General features: G+C 35.7%; 2 protein-coding genes across 2 annotated transcripts in view; one reads left to right on the top strand and one right to left on the bottom strand.

Annotated features, from left to right (window-relative positions):
- Nucleotides 1–324, bottom strand: part of LOC132484008 (uricase) — a 134,461-nt gene extending 134,137 nt beyond the window's left edge. The window contains exon 1 of the mRNA XM_060090026.1: nt 43–324. The gene's annotated coding sequence lies outside the window, so the exon portion shown is untranslated. The remainder of the gene's footprint in view (nt 1–42) is intronic.
- On the top strand, nt 90–18,801 carry RPF1 (ribosome production factor 1 homolog). The gene is made up of 9 exons (XM_060090024.1): nt 90–338; nt 1,154–1,210; nt 3,269–3,349; nt 11,251–11,346; nt 11,928–12,081; nt 16,929–17,011; nt 17,394–17,575; nt 17,750–17,876; nt 18,574–18,801. Exons 1-9 carry the CDS (start codon nt 111–113, stop codon nt 18,613–18,615), a joined length of 1,050 nt encoding a protein of 349 aa, XP_059946007.1. The 5' UTR covers nt 90–110; the 3' UTR covers nt 18,616–18,801.
- Nucleotides 18,802–19,073: the final 272 nt, after the last annotated feature.

Consider the following 19,073-nt stretch of genomic DNA (forward strand, 5'->3'; position numbering starts at 1 on the left):
ATACATTTTCCTTTAAGAACTTTCCGACCCCGGAAGTAATACCTTAAGGACGGGGGTCGGAGGAGAAAGCTACTTCCGTTTCCGTACAGACCACAAGGAGCAGAAATACCATGGCGAAGGCCGGGCATAAGAGCGGCGGCAGCGGAAACAAAGGCTTGAAACGCAAAGCCGCCACTGAAGAACCTCAGGAGGCTGCAGTCGCTGAGGATGGGACGACGGAAAGTGGGGTCCAACCCTCGAAGGCGGCTGCCTTTCCTCCAGGCTTCAGCGTTTCGGAGATTAAGAACAAACAGCGGCGACACTTAATGTTCACGCGGTGGAAACAGCAGCAGCGGAAGGTATGAGGCGCGGAGGCGCCAGAGCGCATGAGCGATGTCCCTTTAGCTCCCCTGGGGTGGAAGTTGGGGGGTGGAGGGGATGTAGAAGGAGCATCCAACCCATTCTGGTGTGCAAGTATGGGGGAAGGGTGTCCTAGAAGACTTCTTGGGACTATAATTTCTAATCCGAGATCTGATGGATTGAGGGTCAACAGGCGCTGAGGGGAAAAAAAGCTATTTTATATTGTGTGTTAAGCATTCTGTTCAGAAGTCGCCTGAAGTTACAGATTTGCGGTACATCTTGCCGGTTCTTGATCATTTTAAAAGCATACTTTGTTTATAAAATATTTGAGTAACTAGTGATGGTTTTATTGGAAACAACCTGAAAACTCCTCTCTCATTACCATTTATTTTTAGTACTTTTCAAAACTAGCAACCAGCATGGCCACGGTTTTCTTTAGGATGCAACTTGCTAGGAATGCAAAACAAAACAACAAAAACTATTTAACTTGTTTAGATGTACATTTTGCACTTTCACTTAATTTGAGGCTTTATAGTAAAAGATAAAGCTAGTGAAATTTGAAACATTTAAACTTGTCAATTTAGATTAGTGTTTCGAAGGAGCAGAATCTTTGTTAGAGAAATCTTATTGATTGGCTAGCTCATTTGGTTTACAATAACAGCTATGAACATCTAAGTCAGGATGTTTATTTTATATATTTCTAAGATTGCTCAGTTTAAATATTCATAGCATTAGTAATTTGTAGCTTCAGTATGTGTTTGTGATATAACTGGTGGTTTCTCAATATTGTTCTTCTCTTTTTCAAATCCTTTAGGAAAAGTTGGCAGCTAAGAAAAAACTTAAAAAAGAGAGAGAGGCTCTTGGTGATAAGGTAAATGAGACTTTTAGTCCTCTGCTTTCTGTCTGGTATTAAGGAGTGCTCCCGGATACTTACATTGAATCACTTTCTTTTAAAATTTATTATGAAATATTTTGAATATATAAAATGCTATAAAAATAATGCAGCATACCCCTTTCTTTTACTCAGCTTAAGAAATTATGCATTAGTAGATAGTGTTCAAGTTCTTGTGTACTTTTTTCTGATTGCTTTCCCCTCCAAAGAAACACTCATTTGGACTTCCCTGGTGGTCCCGTGGTTAAGAGGGTTAAGACACCGTGCTTCCACTGCAGGGGGCACCGGTTTCGAACTTAGATCCCTCTTGACATGTAGTATGGCCAAAAAAAAAGATAAGCACTCATGAAATTTCTCTTTATTGTTCCCATGCACTTCCTTTATTACCTTTACTATGTTTGTGTCCCTAAACAGTAAACCGAGTAGTGGTGTTTTGCATGTTTTCAAAATTTCAAAATGGTGTGTCTACTTCAACTTGCTTATTTTACTAAACTTTATGTGTTTGAGAGGCAGAGACACATCTCCCTGACTGGGAATGGGGAGCTCTTCTGACTTGATGCACTTTGTTATACAAGGCTGGGGAATGGCTGGGCACAGCCTCTTCTGTTGTAGGGTTGGGGCCTGTAAGAATGAGAGCTGACTCTGAGGTTAGGAACCTGCGAAGAGTGAGAATGGGGAGTGGGAGGAAGGTGAGATACCTGAGTGGATTATGGCAAAGAAGAGAGCAGAGATATGCATCAAGAAAGGATTTGGCTATTTTTGTGATATTAACAAAAAGTGAAATCTTTCTATTGAAAACTTTTAAAAGAACTACTAAATACTTCTGCATTATTGCACAGCTAAGTTATTTTCATTTTAGTTTCATTTTATTTGTAGTTAGTTCTAGGTTACAATTTATACTTGCAAAATTTTAAAAATGTTCAGCTTTTCCCCCCTCCCATCTCTTAAGATGAGGGACCAAGAAATGATAAGCATTTTTTAGAAAGGGAAAAATAATAGACTATATATATATATATACAAACTAAATACTTCTTTTTCATGAATTCTCTTTATAGTATTAGGTTAAATCACAGGAAGTTGCCAATATTAGACTGTTTTGACCTGCGAAATCCTATCAAGCAATGTTAGTCTTTTTTAAACTCTCAATAATCAGTCAGGTATAGCAAATTAATATGCTGATCACCATTTGAAAATATCACCTTTCTTGTTTTTTGGATTGAAAGATGACTTCCTAGAACTGCCTCTTTTAAAAAAATTACTTAAAATTTAATATTCATTTCATAGAATAATAAAAAAAATCCTAGTTTGTCAGTTCATATTCATCTCTGTTAGTGTACATATATTTTGGATTAGTTTTAGTCAGTATATGGTTACAGTTCTGTGTTCCTGCTCCTTAAAATTCCATTTACACAATATTTTGGTCTAAGCAAACAATACTGTGCATGATTGCTGATTCTCATGGTATTCCATTATGCTGGAAATGCTGTAGTCATTATCCTGTTGTTGGACATCTGCCCTATTTATCGTTCATTTCCACTAACCATAGTGATAATACATATTTCTTTGTATAAATTGCTCCCCCTTTTCATTCCTTACCATAAATCCCCCAAACTGGAATTACTAGTTCAGCAGATGGAAACAGATTTATAGCTTTTCTTATATATTTCTGAATAGCTTTCTGAAAGTATTGAAACAAAGCTACATATATAGGTACCTTTGTAATTTTTTCCCATTTGATATTTTTCTTCTTCATGAATAATTATTTTGATTCCAGTTTCTTCTCTCTGCTACTTCTGCCTGGTTTTAAGCCATTTTATTTAGTGTCAGCAATTCTTCCAGTATGTGCGTGTGTCTGCTCAGAGAATTAAAAAGCCTCTTACTCAATATTGTTATTAGGATTGATGTAGCAGTGGGTTGAAATGAGGAACAGATTGAGTTTTTGGATTATTTGCAGATTTCTGTTATTCTTCCCCAATCACAGTTCAAAATTATTAATGTAAAATGCTCCTAAGACTTAACCCTTTTTCTTTTATTTAGGCTCCACCAAAGCCTATACCGAAGACCATTGACAACCAGCGAGTGTATGATGAAACCACAGTAGACCCTAATGATGAAGAGGTAATGTTAGAAGTCTTAAATGAATTTGGATGACCACACTTGATAAATTGTCTATTCGTATGTCAGTGTTTAAATTAAAGTACTAGCTGGTGAAGATGTATAATGGACTGATTCAACTGTAATGTTGGCATATTATCATTATTTATTGTAGATTATTTCATAATTGAGTTTCCCAACAATGCTGTAGAAAAAGGGAGTAATTATTTATTTTCTAGAAAGATATTGTATTTTATGCCTAGGTAAACTTATTTGTCATTTAATCTCTATAATAGTTCCAGTGTTTTTTAATGTCATTTGAAAAGCATTCCTCATACTATAGATTTTTGTAGTATTTGTTATACATTTTGACACCTAAGGATAACATTTGATGGTATTTTTGGTTCCTCATATAACTCTTGGTTTCAAGATAATCTTCCACTTTTCACATTTTCCCTTTAAATAGTTTGCAACAGTACAGTGAGAGAATCAAGGTTTTAAAACTTTGTATATATATGTATTCTTTGATTTGTGTATGGGAAACTTGTTTTTGTTATATTTATTTGCTTTCAAACAATGCTGTTACCAACATTCTTTCACATATTTCCTGGTATAGCTATTCATTCATTCAGTTTGTCTGTCAGTTTTCCAGCAAATGCTTCGTGATTGCCTGCTATGTATGGAGATCTGTTTTAGGGACATGGGATTTATCAGTGCACAAAATACACATATACACACAAAATTTCTGCCCACCCAGAGCTTACTTTCTAGGAAGAGAGACAAACAATGAACATAATAAAATAAATTATCATAGGTTAGCAGATGGTAGATTACTAAAGTTAAATAGGGTAAAGGAGATTCAGGACAACTTGGTGTAGAGCAAGTTTGCAATTTTACATATAGGGGGTGTACATGAGAGAGAGTATCTCTGTGTGTGTGTGTGCCTGCATTTTATTTATTGTGACATAATTTCAGACTTAATAGAAAAGTAAGAATTCATGTATACACTTCACCTGGATTTCCTAAATGTTATATTGTATCACACTTCATTTTCATTTATGTTCTCTCTGAAATGCTTGAGAGTAAGTGGCAGACATAAGCCCCTTTACTCATACATGCTTATTGTGTTTTACCTATAAACTGTTTTTTTAATAAGCACAGTGTAGTTTCCAAAATTAGACAATTAACATTGATATACATTATTATCTGATCTGTACAGCTTACTCAGATGTCACAATGATGTCATTTTTCATAAAAGAAAAATCCCAGTTCTTGCATTTCATCCCATTACAATGACTCTAACCTTCTTTAGTTTAGAACAGTTCCTCAGAATTTGCTTTTAATGACATTGACATTTTTGAAGAGTACAGACCAGGTATACTTGTAGAATGTCACTTAATATGAGTTTGATGTTTGCTCATGATTATATTCAGCTTATGTACTTTTGACAGGAGTACCACAGTTGTGACGTTATGTTCTTTTCAGTGCTCTTAGCAGGAGTCACATATTGTTGATTTTCCCATTACTGGTTATATTAACTTTCATCACATGATTAAAATGCTGTCTGTCAGGTTTCTCTACTATAACTACTATTTTCCCCTTTGAATTTAATAAATATTTTGGGAGGGAGATACTTTGAGATTATATAAATAAATATATGTTACTCTTTAAACTCTCACTCAAGGTTTTGCAATTATAAATAATTTTTTCCAGTCTGATAGGTGAGAAATTGTATTTCCATGTAGTTTTAATTTGCTGTTCTTTCGTTATGAATGAGGTTGGACATCTTTTCATGTTTTCTTCCTAATCAATTGTTTGTTCATGTCTCTTGCCCAGTTTTCTGTTGGTTAGGGTTGCAATTTTTATACAATGGTTAGGGTAGGCTTCATTGAGGAGATGACCTTTTAGCAAAGACTTGAAGGATGTGAAGAAATTAGCCATCTTTGGGCAGAAAGTAATCCAGGATAAGGGGACACGGCCAGTGCAAAAGCTCTAAGGCAGGAACATGCTTAGTTTATTTTTGAGAATCAATAAGGAAGCCAGTATGCTGAAATTAAGTGAGCAAGAGGGAGGGTTGTAGAAGAGGTGCCAGGAAAATACAGGGAAGGGAAGAGGCCAGATCAGTGACTTTGCTGGCCATTGTGAGGACTTTGGCTTTTATACTTAGTGAAATGAAGAGCCATTGGATGGTTTTGAACAGGGGAATGATGTGATTTTTTTTAAGTAATTGGTTGCTTTACTGAGATAGCAGTCAGAGAGGTAAACAGACTAGTTAGGAAGCTAATCTAGGAAAGAGATGATGATAATGATGGTGTTGGTGGTGATGATGATGATGATGATTGAGACCACAGTGGTTACAGTGAATGTTGAGAATCAGTCTGATTCTGAGGTTTGAGTTTTTGGCTTTGGTGTATTTTGAAATTAGAGCCACTAAGAATTTCTTGATATGAGATGTAAGAGAAAGAGTATTCAAAGATGGCATTGAGGTTTTTAGCCTGAGCAATTAGAAGGATAGAATGATGGAATTATCATTGACAAGGTATGGAACAGGCCTTGGCTGGAGATAAATTGGGGATTAAAGACATGTAATGTAAAAGTTTCCCTAAATATTTACATAGGGGAAAATTTGTTAGGTCATGGGGTGTATAAATGTTCAACTTCACATGAAAGTGCCAAAATGTTTTCCAAAGTAATGGTTGTATCATTTTGCACTCCCATGGTGTAAGAGCAATATTCCTGGTCATCCACGTTCTGACTATTGCTTGGTATATTCAGGTTAGTGATAAAGGGCTATCTCATTGTGGCTTGAGTTTGCACTTCCCTGATTCCTAAAGTGGTTGAGCATCTTTTTGTGCATGTACTGTGGTTTTGGTAGAGATAAGCCAGCTCATGTCTTTTGCCCTATTTTCTTACCTGTAGTGTATTTTACTGATTTGTAGAATTTCTCTAATTTCTACTAATCCTTTACATGTATTATAAGTATCTTCCAATTTATGGATTCTCTTTTTACTTTCTTCTTTGGTGTCTTTTGATGAACAAAAGTCCTTAATATAGTTGGGTTTAATTTTTTTTTTGTAGTGAATGCTTTTTTGTCATTTTTAAGAAATCTGTCTCTATCCTGTAATCATATGATATCATTTTTTTTCCTAAAAGAACTGGAGAGCTACTTTTCACATTTATGTACTTAATTATCAGGAATGGATTTCTCTGTTTGGTGTGAGAAAGGAAACCAATTTCTTTCTTCCACTGCTCCCTCCTTCCCCCTCATACGTAACCAGTTTCCCCAGCACCATTTTTGGAGCAGTACAACCTTTTCCCTTAGTAAATTGTAGTGCTGTGTCATATATTAGGTATCCATATATGCTTAGTCTTTTTCTGGGCTATTTTTTTGATAGTTTGTTGCTGGATCAGTTCTTTACTTTCCTAATTATTTAGCTTCGTGATAAGTTTTGATACCTGTTAGAGCAAGATGCCCCTCCCCATTACCATCCTCAAATCCCTCTGTTCAGGAGTGTTCTCTTCCTGGACCTTTGGTCTTCCATATAAAATTATAAATTGTATTAAATCAGATCAGTTTGAGGATATATATATATATATTGCTTAATTAGGTCTTGTTTAAATACTGAAAATGTATTTCAGTGAATTTCATTGTTTTCTTAATACAAGTTGTACACATGAATCTTGTTAGAGCTATTCCTGGGTATCTTACATTTTTTCTTATTAGTGTAAAGCACATCTCTTTGAAAACTGTTTAAATTGCTGATTTACAAAAATGCAGTTGATTTTTTTAATACATTAAAAAAAATACCTATCTATCTTTGGCTCCGTTGGGTCTTTGTTGCTGCGTGTGGGCTTTCTCTAGTTGCTGTGCATGGGCTTTCTCTAGTTGCTGCAAGCGGAGGCTACTCTTCGTTGTAGTGCACAGGCTTCTCATCACGGTGGCTTCTCTTGCTGTGGAGCACAGGTTCTAGGCCTGCAGGCTTTAGTAGTTGTGGCACGCAGGCTCAGTAGTTGTGGCTTGTGGGCTCCAGAGTGCAGGCTCAGTAGTTGTGGCGCACGAACTTAGTTGCTCCACGGCATGCGGGATCTTCCTGGACCAGGGATCGAACCTATGTCCCCTGCATTGGCAGGCGGATTCTTAACCACTGCACCACCAGGGAAGTCCCTGCAATTGATTTTTGGATCGTGATCTTCTAACAAGTAGTTTACCTAAATTCATTTCTAATAATTTGTCTGAATGTTGTTTTCATTTCATGTTTAATCATTTCTGCAAATAAGTTTTTGTTTCTTGCTTTCAATCCATTAACAGTTTCTTTCGTTCTTACTTAGAACCTCCAGCATGTCAAATAAATTGAAAAAGCAATATTAGCATCTGTGCCATGTTACTGATTTTAAAGAGAATACTTCGTGTGTCGTTATTAATGTTTGTGTCATTAATGGTAGATTCTCCTTATGAGTTATGGAAATTCCATTTATTCTTTTTTTGCTGGATTTTTTGTTTAATGAATGAATGTAGAAAGTTAGATGCTTTTCCTGCAAATATTAAGATAATTTATGCACTTTTTCTGCAGATATTGAGATGAATGTGCAGTTTTCTCCTTTATCGCACTAATGTAGTAAATGAAATAGATTTTCTAATCTTAAACCTCTTGTATTCATGGGATAAATCCAATTTAGTTAGGATGACACAGACCTACTAGAGAATGGACTTGAGGATATGGGGAGGGGGAAGGGGAAGCTGGGACAAAGTGAGAGAGTGGCATGGACATGTTTACACAACCAAACATAAAATAGATAGCTAGTGGGAAGCAGCCACATAGCACAGGGAGATCAGCTCGGTGCTTTGTGACCACCTCGAGGGGTCGGATCGGGAGGGTGGGAGGGAGGGAGACGCAAGAGGGAAGAGATATGGGGACATATGTATATGTATAACTGATTCACTTTGTTATAAAGCAGAAACTAACACACCATTGTAAAGCAATTATACTCCAATAAAGATGTTTTTTAAAAAAAGATGTTTTATCTTCTTAACATATTGTTTTGGTTTGTTAATACTTTGTTTAGAACATGTATATATGTGTTCATGAGTGAGACTACAGTAATGTCCTATTTTCATTTCTAATTTTATTTATTTGGGCTTTTCACCAGAGATGTATCTGTTTTGTTTTTCTTTTCAAACTACTGTTTTCTTTAATCTTCTCTATTGAATCTTTGTTTTCTAATTCATTTATATCTACTCTTACCTTTATTTCTTTTACACTCTGAGTTTATTGTTTTTATTTTTTGATTAGCTTATTTTCATCTTTTTTATTATGAGCAACTAAGGTCATAAAATTCACTTTTGCTATAGCCCCCAAGTTTTAAGATGCATTTCTTTCATTATTGTTTAAATCTGAGTACCTCTTTTAATGAAAGATGATTTCTTCTTGCTTGCTGTATTTTTAAATTTCATTAGTTTTCCCCTGATCCTTGTTATTTCTTTCCTTCTGCTTACCTGGAAGAGCAAATGAAAGCTCTTCCATTTGTTCTTTTTCTAGCTTCCTAAGATGGAAGCTTAGATTATTGATTTTATAGTTTTTTCCTAGTATAAGCATATAAAGCTCTGGTTTTCCCCTAAGTACTGCTTTAGCCACATCCCATACATTTTGGTATGCTTGTTGTGTTTTCATTTTCATTCTGTTCAAGATATTTTCTAACTTCTCTTGTGATTTCTTCTTTGGCTTATGATTTTCAAGAAGTGTCCTGTTTAATTTCCAAATATTTGAGGATTTCCCAGATTCCTTTCTGCTGTTGATTTCTAATTCAATTTTATTGTGGTTTGGGACATATTTTGTTTGATTTCAGTCCTCTTCAATTAAAGAAATGTCCTAGCATTTATGTCCTAGCATAAATAAGATCTATTCTGAAGAATGATTTATCACAATCTACTTCAAGTAAATATACTGACACGATTCTGGTAAAATACAGCAAGTTTGCACCAGTATAGCTTCATGACCCTCCACTCTTACTCATGCTATTATTGTCAGCACATGTTATATATTACATCTGTCTATGTTATAAACCCAGTGTTGTAATTACTGCTTTAAACATCCTGTTTTTTTAAAGAAATTAAGAGCATACACACACAGCACACCCACAAAGTCTTTTATGTTTACCTTCATCGTTACCTATTTACAGTGCTCTTCTTTCCTGCCTCTGGATCAGAGTTACCATCTGGTATCATTCTCTTTCAGCTTCTAGGACTTTCTTAAGCCTTTGTTTTTATAGCAGGTCTGATGGCTAATTATCTCAGTTTTTGTTTACCTGAAAGTGTGCTTATTTTGCCTTCATTTTTGAAAGAATTTTATGGGATATAGAATCCTTGGTTGACTTTTTCTTTCTTCTGGTACTTTGAACTTGTTCCATTGCATTTTGACCTTCATTATTTCTCTTGAGAAAGCAGCCATTAATAATCATTGTTCCCATGTACATGATTTATTTTTTTCTTCTTTCAAAATTTCCTGTTTTTTGGCTCTTACCAGTTTGACACTGATGTGTTTAGGTGTTCTTTCTTTTTATTCTACTTAAGGTTTTCTGAGTTTGGACCTTAAGTTACAGTTTTTCATCCTTTATTTCTTCGAATATTTTTTTTCTGCACTCTTCTCTCCTTCAGGGACTTCCTTTTCACACACACTGTTGAAATGGTTAAGAGTGTTCTAAAAGTTCTGCAGCTTTGCTCCTTTTGCAATGATTGTGTTCTCCATTCTTCGGATTGGATACTTATTAATCTATTTTCAAGTTTATTGATTATTCTGTATCTTAGATCTGCTGTTAAGCCTGTATTTTTCCTTAATTCCTTGAGTATATCTGTTATAGCTGCTTTGAAATTTTCACTAAATGCAACATCTGGGCCCACTCAGTCAGTTTTTATTGACTTCTCTTTTCCTGATTATAAGTCATACTTTTCTGTTTCTTTGTATATCTGATATTTTGGTTGAAAATTGGACATTTTAGAAAACATTGCAATAACTCTGGATTGTTTTATTTTTTTAAGGGTTATTGATTCTTTTTGTTTTAGTAACTTGTCTGGACTTAAACTGGAATCTGTCTGACAGTAGCATTATGTTACTACTCAGTTTGTTATTTTTAACATGCCTCCCTAGGGACTGTCCCTGTGTTTGTGTGGCTTAATGGTCAGCCAGTGATTTGGGTAGAGGTTGTGGTGTGACACCATGAACCCCTAAGACATACATACCCTCTGCCAGCTGAGCTGTGTGTGGATTGAGGAATGCATTCAGAGTTGCAGCCATTTCTCAAGTCTCCCTTGCCTTTCAGGTGCACTGGATTCTCAGGTCTCTCTCGTGTAGTTTAGCTGTCAGTCAGAGATTTTGGGAGAGATTATGTCAGTCCCTCTATGATTTTTACTTCCAGAGCTCTCATTAAATTTTTGGCTGGTCCACATCTACCCTGAACTGGGCCTGTAACCTTGGGTTGGCAAAGCTAGGGTCTTCACACCTGCCCCTCCTTGAATCTGGTCCACCACCTCTGGATTCAGGATTGCTGGTTCTCGCCTACTATCAGTCCTGAAGTTGGCAAAGTTACTGTTTTCACCAACCAGGTTGATAGAGGAAATGGAATAGCTCTAGGCAAGATTCTTGACGTTCTTGCCCACAGATGTATCCATTTTTCAAGAATAAACGCATCTCAGTGTGTGTCTTGAAATTGTTTTTGACAGTTTTTTTCCAGCTTTATATTAGTATTCTTCAGATAGGAAATTACCCAACCTCTTCATGTTGCCATTAATTAACCTAAGTCCCTCCTGGGCCCTCTTTAAAAATCACCAGTCAGCTAGGTAGTCAGTGTTATAGAATCCCTACTGTAACTACTTTTAAAATGCTGGCCCAGTAGAATGTTTGATGTAAAATTTTCTCTCTTTCTGTTTTCAGGTTGCTTATGATGAAGCTACGGATGAATTTGCTTCTTACTTCAACAGACAAACTTCTCCCAAGATTCTCATCACTACCTCAGATAGACCTCATGGGGTAAACATATCAATTAGTTTAGCTCTTGGATTCTTAATTTTCTTACATTACTTAGAGTATTTAAAAGAACTGTGTTCAGAAGAGTTAAATTATTAGTAATTGCCTTAGATTATGCCTGTAAATAAGCTAAATAAAATGTAATGGTGATGTGATATAGGTTCACTAAGCATGATTCTTCAGGATAGGCTTTCTCAGCCTCAGCACTGTTAGTATTTTAGGCTGGATAATTTTTTATTATGCAGATTGTCCTGTTCATTATAGGATGTTCAGCAGCATCTCTGGTCTCTATGCACTAGGTATCAGTAGCAGCCAAACCCCACACTACCACCAGTCATAACCACCAAGAATGCTTCCAGATGTTGCCAAACATCCCTTGATGGCAAAATTGTCCCTAGTTGAGAACCACTGCTTTAGGTTGATCAGCCTTTGATGGATGAAACATTGTTTAGGTTTCACTCTTTCCCTAGCCTTGCTCTCTTTTAATAACATTATCTTATAATAATTACTTCTTTGCTTATAAATATATGCTACACAGATTTGTATTCTTTTTCACTTTTGAGGATTTTTGTTTTGTTTTATAGAGAACAGTACGACTCTGTGAACAGCTCTCCACAGTTATACCAAACTCACATGTTTATTACAGAAGAGGACTGGCTCTGAAAAAAATTATTCCACAGTGCATCTCAAGAGATTTCACAGACCTGATTGTTATTAATGAAGATCGTAAAATGCCAAGTATCCTTTGTTTTTTATGGAAGTTTTCCTGTCTAAACAAGAGACAGCTTCAGGAAATTCATAATCTAGTAGGAGAAAAGAAACATGTAAACAAACAAAAATATAGTGTGGATAGTACAATTAAAAGAGAAATACAGGAGACAGTGCAAACTCTGGTAAAATCTGCCCTGGGGATATCAGGGAGGAAGTACTTGATAGAAAAAAATGCTTAAACCCCATCAGGGTGGATATGGGTGAATGAGGTAAGGAAGAGGAAGAGTACCCACTGCAGAAATAACCATTTGGAAAGATAGAGGCGTGAAGGTGCTGACCCAGTTGGGGATCTGCAACTGTCATTTGATATGACTAGATTTTATGGTGCCAGAGGTGGTATCACAGGATTGCATTTTTGAAGTAGGTATTTGGGCCCATGTTATGTATTAACTAGTATATCAGATGCCAAGAATAATCTATCCTTTTACCATGAATCACAGATCTGAGGTGAATGTGTTCCCTAAACCCTAGGTGTTCCTTCCTGTTGTGAGGTAAGAGATCATATAAAGGATGCCTAGATTTTTTGTCATTGCTGTTGTTTTACTTACTCACCTCATGGTGGCCTGTGAACTCAGTAACTTTAAAGATGGCCAGTTGAATGAGTCAAAATTATTAAAACAAGATTATTGAGGACTTATAAACAATGGGGACAGTACTTCTCTGCTGCCAGGGTAACATTTTTTTTTCTTAAATCAATGAACACTTTTTAAAAAATAATGGTTTACAAGCTTTTTTTAATCTAAATTTTATGGCTTTTATTGTTTTCAATATAAGTTAAAGACTTTACCCACTTGTACAGGTTGCTTTTCAGAGACTTTTAAGACTAAAACTAGCTTTGTATTGTGGTACATTGTTGGTCATTTTATAATTTGGCCGGATCGTGAGTTACTGTAACAAAGTAACAAAAATCTCTTGAATACTTAACTATTCCAGAAGAGATCTGTTTTAAGCTAGTTGTTGCCTTTTTAAAACTACCCTCCCAGCATAAGGTGGCAAGGTCTGCGTTCCTATATTTTTGGCAGTTAAAAACCCATCATCAATCATTTCATTACTAGCAAGCCTGCTAGTAACTCTTTGCTAAGAAGCAAGCATTTATCAATTCAATAAACATTCTATCCATCTCTTGCCTTTAGAAAGCTTATATTCTCTTTACTTTATAATACTGTGTTGTCTTTTTACCCAAAATGTATTAATATTTTTCTGTTTACCATATTGGACACCCTAGAGGGTAAGTTAACCATCAGGTAATTAAGGTACCATCAGTACACAGACCTGATTTAAGGAAATAATTAGGCTACTTAAGTAATCCAAATGTGAAACTGCTTACTCCTATTCATATAAACATATATATACAGTCTGCCCTCCCTGTCCACGGGTTCTGCATCTGCGGATTCAACCAACCATATTGAAAGTTGGAGGGCTTACTCTACTATGCCAATTTATATAAGGGACTTGAGCATCTTTGGATCTGCCCTCCATGGTGGGTCCCAGAACCAGTTCCCCACAGATACTGAGGGAAAATTACCCAAGACTTTAATTTTTAGATACAGAATCATGCAGCAGTTTCTAAAAGTCCTCATGATTGGAAGTTTTATAAGTATAATCCTGCCTGGATGTTAATTTTTATAATTTCAAAGATGTTTCATTTTCTTGTCTGATTAACATCTAGTAATGCAGCTGATGTCAGAGTATCAGTGAAAGACACTAGGAAAACAAATCTCTTGATTTGCTTGATCACATAGAATGATCTTCAGACTAATGCACATTGGTAAGCCGGACTGGAAGTCTATCTTGGATAAGAGATTGTAAGATAAGGCAAAGAATATCTGCAGTAACTTGTAAATGAGACTTGCTCTGAGGAAGATATGAGACAGGTAAATGGAGGAAGGACAGTGGCTAATCTTTGCCATGATCCCCCCCCAAAATGTAGAATTAAAGGGAGAATAATTTGTAAGCACCTAATAGAAATAGTGATTCCTGGAGACTTAACATGGGCTCACAAATAACAAATCATGACTCCTAATGATGGCACTTGGAGAAAAGTTGAAAGAATTGAAGATATCCAGCCTGGAAATAAGAAAGTGGGAACATGACAGCTGTCTAAAAATATATTGACAGTAGGAAGGGCTACTGTGTGCCATATGGTGGAAATTTATAGGGGTATACATTTTTGACTTATTCTAGAAAAGAACTTTGTTATCCTACCAGTAGCCTTGTGGCTTTGGGTCAGGCAGATGTGATATCAAATTCAGAGTTCATTACTTGCTATTTTTGTGAATTTAGTCAAGTTTCTTAGTCAGTTTCCTCATATTTTAAATGTAGGAAATAATACCTATCTTTGGGGTTCCCACAAGGATCACATTAAATGTATTATGTTTCAGAGGCATAGTGCCTGGCCTGTACTAGGCATTTTATTAATTGTGGTGAAGTGGGAAGCATGAAGGCTTTTTCTGGAGAGAGACAGACTTCCTCTGTTCATTATTTCTAAATGGAAATTTGAGGTAGGATAAGTCTTTGTGCTTTTGGCAGCTTATAGGGTGTTTTACATTCTTAGCCTTTGTATCAATCTTAACAAAATGCCTCTATACATTTCTAAATGGAAATTACCAGTCAAGAGTTTGGGCTCAGGTGTAACACCACCCCAGTTGAGATCTACTGCCATGTAGCACTGAAACTTGGGTTGAATCTACCTGACCCTTCTCAAACTCTTCCTCATTGCTAAAATCAGTATGACTCCTATTTTACATGGTTTGGGTTGGAGATTAGCAATAACATAAATAAAGCCTTTTGTACAATGCAGGTACTCAGGAATTGATACGTCTGGATTCTGTAGTTTCTTTTGACACAAACCACAATTTAGTGGGAATGTTCTGGAAAGGATTCAAGCCTTGATTTAGGTTGAAAGAAATGACTTCTACCTCTCTTAACCCCCTCAAGATTTTATGATTTTTTTCAATGTGCAAATGATACAGAAATACTTTTGCCTGTACCTCGTGAGGTTGAACTTTTGGTGAGTCCTTGAAGGGAAGGAAAGAATTCAAACATTTACTGATAATCTGCTATGTAGTAGGCACTAGGATCTGTCAGAAATTAGTTATTAGATTTTTGGGAAGAAAGGCATTTTACATGACTGTTAACTCAAATGACAAGTGCTGTAGTAAGTAACAGTGAGATCGAGACTATTTAGAGCTTAATTTTGACTGTAAAGAGGTGGCATTTGAAGTGGATCTTAATGGATGAGTAAAATATTGTAGCTATTTGAAATAGCATGAGCAAAAATCCCATGATAGGATTAATGTGTATGGTGTGTGAGAGACTGTGTCAGTGTCTACCAGCGGGGAAGCAATATGGGGAGACAACAGGTTAGAAAGGTAGTTTGGAGCCACAGTATGACTGCTATGACGCTGTCTTAAATCTATAGATGAGTCTGGGGTGAGAGTAGTTTGAAATTAGCTACAGCTGTCAAACTCTCAACAGTATCCAGTTTTTCACATAGCACACGAGGAGCTATGGTACAGATACAGTGACACAGCCGAGTCCCATAGCTTAGTAACTGTAGAACCAAGGCCTGAATCCATCTTGATTTAGTCTATATTAGAAGATGTACTTGAAATGGTGAGAGAGGTCAAACCAAGCAAAATACTGTTTTCCTAATCTGGGTGGAAAATCTCAAGGACCTCAATTAAGACAGTAACAATTGGGGTAAAGAGGAAGCTATAGAAGTGAGGAATTTAGGAAGGTAAAAGCAGTAGATAGGATTTGATGGGAGGAGGAAGGTGATGATGATAACCACCATAGTTTTTCAGTAGATGAATGGGATAATGTCGATGGCTTTTTTTTTTAATCTTGAATTTTATTTTTTTATACAGCAGGTTCTTATTAGTCATCCATTTTATACACATCAGTGTATACAGGTCAATCCCAATCTCCCAATTCATCATGTTGATGGCTTTTAAATATGGCAACATGTTTTATAAAACTCATATTGTGTGCAGATAGACTTAAAACAGTTTAATTCTGACCTCCTTTTAAGGTTAAGTATTTGAAAGAATCAAGTTGTGCTACAAAGACTTGAGGTGTGTTGTGTAGTTTAGCCACATTCCAAACTTTTAAAGCTTTTGGGCTGCTAATCCTGCTGATTGTAGGTAGTTGTCTTATACTTCATTTGTAGTTTAGAGTGTCTAGCCTAATTCTGTTTGTGGTAGGGTCAGTAAGTGGTTAATTAATTGGTTGATTTTAAATTGTGGTACAGTAATCCCAAGAATTAAGACCATGTCTCTTGAGAACACTAATAACTTTGATTTCCAGAAGACAGTTTGTCTCTGGTCTTGTAGGATGATATTCAAAACTGCATATCCTGACCTTAACAAATGTGTAAGACATATATATATGTATGAAAGTGTGCCTTTTAAGGGTTATAAAGCCTCTGAACATAGAGGTAAACTTATATTCCATTTGCAGTGCTACAGTTATGCTAGAATCTCATCCTTTTAGAGTATTAGAGTAGTGGATTTTAGCTCTTTTCACCTACTTCAGTTGAATGCCGAACATATCCTATAGCTATTTACCATATTGTGAAAAGAAAAAGTAGGACTGCTATAGGTTAATCTATTTTTCTGAAAGATTTAGGTTGACTTCTGTCTTGAGTTTTGGGTATGGTAAGAAAATGTTAAGCCAGAGGAATACATGCACCCACCTGTTTACCTAGCTACAGATTTTAGGAGGCTTTGGGCATACAAAGGACTAGTTATTTAAACAATTTAAGACTTAGATTACAGAATGTAATCTAAATGTGTTCTTAGCTTTGTGAACAGATGGATTAATTCTGAGTCACTTGCCAAATGGCCCAACTGCTCATTTTAAAATGAGCAGTGTTCGTCTGCGTAAAGAAATTAAGGTAAGTTTTATGCATTCCTTGATTGGCATTCGTCTCCTCACAGTATTTGATCAGTAAATGCTATAACCTATATAGATATAATTGATTTTAATAATGGTATTTGCTCTTCTGGTTAAAGGGATAGTTTTGTGTACTGACCGTTTTCTTGTGAGATTATAACTGAGTTACGGCAGACAAGCAATAGCCTTCGTTACTATGAAACATGTCACTTTTTAGTAGAACTTTCTTTTTGGTGCATTCACTGCATATTAAATAATTTTAGATAAATCTTATTTCATGGGTTTGACTAAGCCATTAAGATAACTAGAATGTTTCAATGTCATGTAAATTCCAGAACTTGAAATTGCAGTGAGATCGTTATTGTGACTTTTCATTTTTCTAGAGAAGAGGCAAGGACCCCACAGAACACATACCTGAAATAATTTTAAACAATTTTACAACACGGCTGGGTCATTCTGTTGGACGTATGTTTGCATCTCTCTTTCCCCATAATCCTCAATTCATTGGAAGGCAGGTTGCCACATTCCACAATCAACGGGATTATATCTTCTTCAGATTTCACAGGTGAGAAACTCCTTGGAATTCCAATGATTAAATACATTTTACACACAAACCTGTTTTCTAATGTATTGTGACAAGTATTGTAGATGAGAAATTATCTTTCAAACTGTCATATTAAAGAAATAACAGTTTGGGTTCATTCACACTAATTTCCTTAACTCTATTTTATCTTTGAAGATACATATTCAAGAGTGAAAAGAAAGTGGGAATTCAGGAACTTGGACCACGTTTTACCTTAAAATTAAGATCTCTTCAGAAAGGAACCTTTGATTCTAAATATGGAGAATATGAATGGGTCCATAAGGTATGTGCTTACTCTATGAAAAGCCATTTAGATAATTTTAAAAGGATGGAATGAGAATAAAACCACGTACTTTAAGCTTTGGGTGTTTATACCTTAAGTTAGGCTTCTGAATTTCTTCCCAGGAGCTAGCAATAACCAATCTCTGATACAGTGTTCTGGTCTAGAGATTAACCCTGGTTCATCTGAAATATCCCTAAAGATCAGTGGTTCTCAAAGTGGGACCAGTAGCATCACCTAAGAACCTGTTACGAAGGCAGACTGTTGGGCTACAGACCTGCTGAATCAGTAACTTAGGGAGTGGGCCAGCAGTCTGTTTATGAGCCTGTGTTATAATGATTCTGCAGCATGCTTGGAAATTATTTTATAGAAGTTATATAAAAGTTATGTAGAAGTTATATTAAAGTTAAAATTATTTTATAGAGGGTTTTATAGAAGTTTGGAGATGATTTTAAATCATAAATGAAAACTTTAATACTTTAAAACACATAATTTTTCAACCTAATAAGAAATATTTCACTTAAGTATGACTAAAATTTTATATATATTATACACACACATACTGGAGCAGTAATTTCCAATACTTTTTATATTAGAGCTAAAGACTTAAATTGTCTCAGAGACAAACCTAGAGGTCCTTTTTTTATAGCACTGTTACAGATTGTTTACTTTTGTTGTTGTTGTTTTTTCTAATTTTCAGCCCCGGGAAATGGATACAAGTAGAAGAAAATTCCATTTATAAAGTACTGAGGGGATAGTATTGGATTGTGCTGAACAGGATTGAATTTATGAAAGAAGACCCTTTTCAAAATGGCATTTACTGATTTCATAAGCCTTCTGTCATGTCTGGATAAAGTACCAAGTGCCATGAATTGCCACTCACTATTTATGTAGCAAATAAAAGGTCATTTTGGTAAGAGTTTATAAATTCAAGTTTCCTAAAGCTTAATTCTCTTATTTTTAGGTAATTGTTAATAGTTGAAATTGGGATCAGCATTCAAACTAACATTCCTGTTTGTACTTGCATGGAACCTGTGGGCTGGAGAGAAATACAGTGCTTGGTAGATACTGTGTAGCCCACTGTTTTCTATCAGACTGTTCTTCATAGTTTTAATTGTTTCCCGAAAATACATATATTTGGGGGTGAGGTTTCTAGGATGTTTTAACATTTCCTTAAGCCTTTCAAGAAGGGTAGAAATT

This window comes from Mesoplodon densirostris, chromosome 2 (assembly GCF_025265405.1).
Source record: "Mesoplodon densirostris isolate mMesDen1 chromosome 2, mMesDen1 primary haplotype, whole genome shotgun sequence".
NCBI lineage: Eukaryota > Metazoa > Chordata > Mammalia > Artiodactyla > Ziphiidae > Mesoplodon > Mesoplodon densirostris.

Coding starts and splice junctions, on each gene's coding strand:
- RPF1 (XM_060090024.1), top strand. CDS start 111: ATGGCGAAGGCCGGGCATAAGAGCGGCGGCAGCGGAAACAAAGGCTTG. Junction 3,350..11,250: donor TAGACCCTAATGATGAAGAG/GTAATGTTAGAA, acceptor TTCTGTTTTCAG/GTTGCTTATGATGAAGCTAC. Junction 17,877..18,573: donor AATATGAATGGGTCCATAAG/GTATGTGCTTAC, acceptor TCTAATTTTCAG/CCCCGGGAAATGGATACAAG.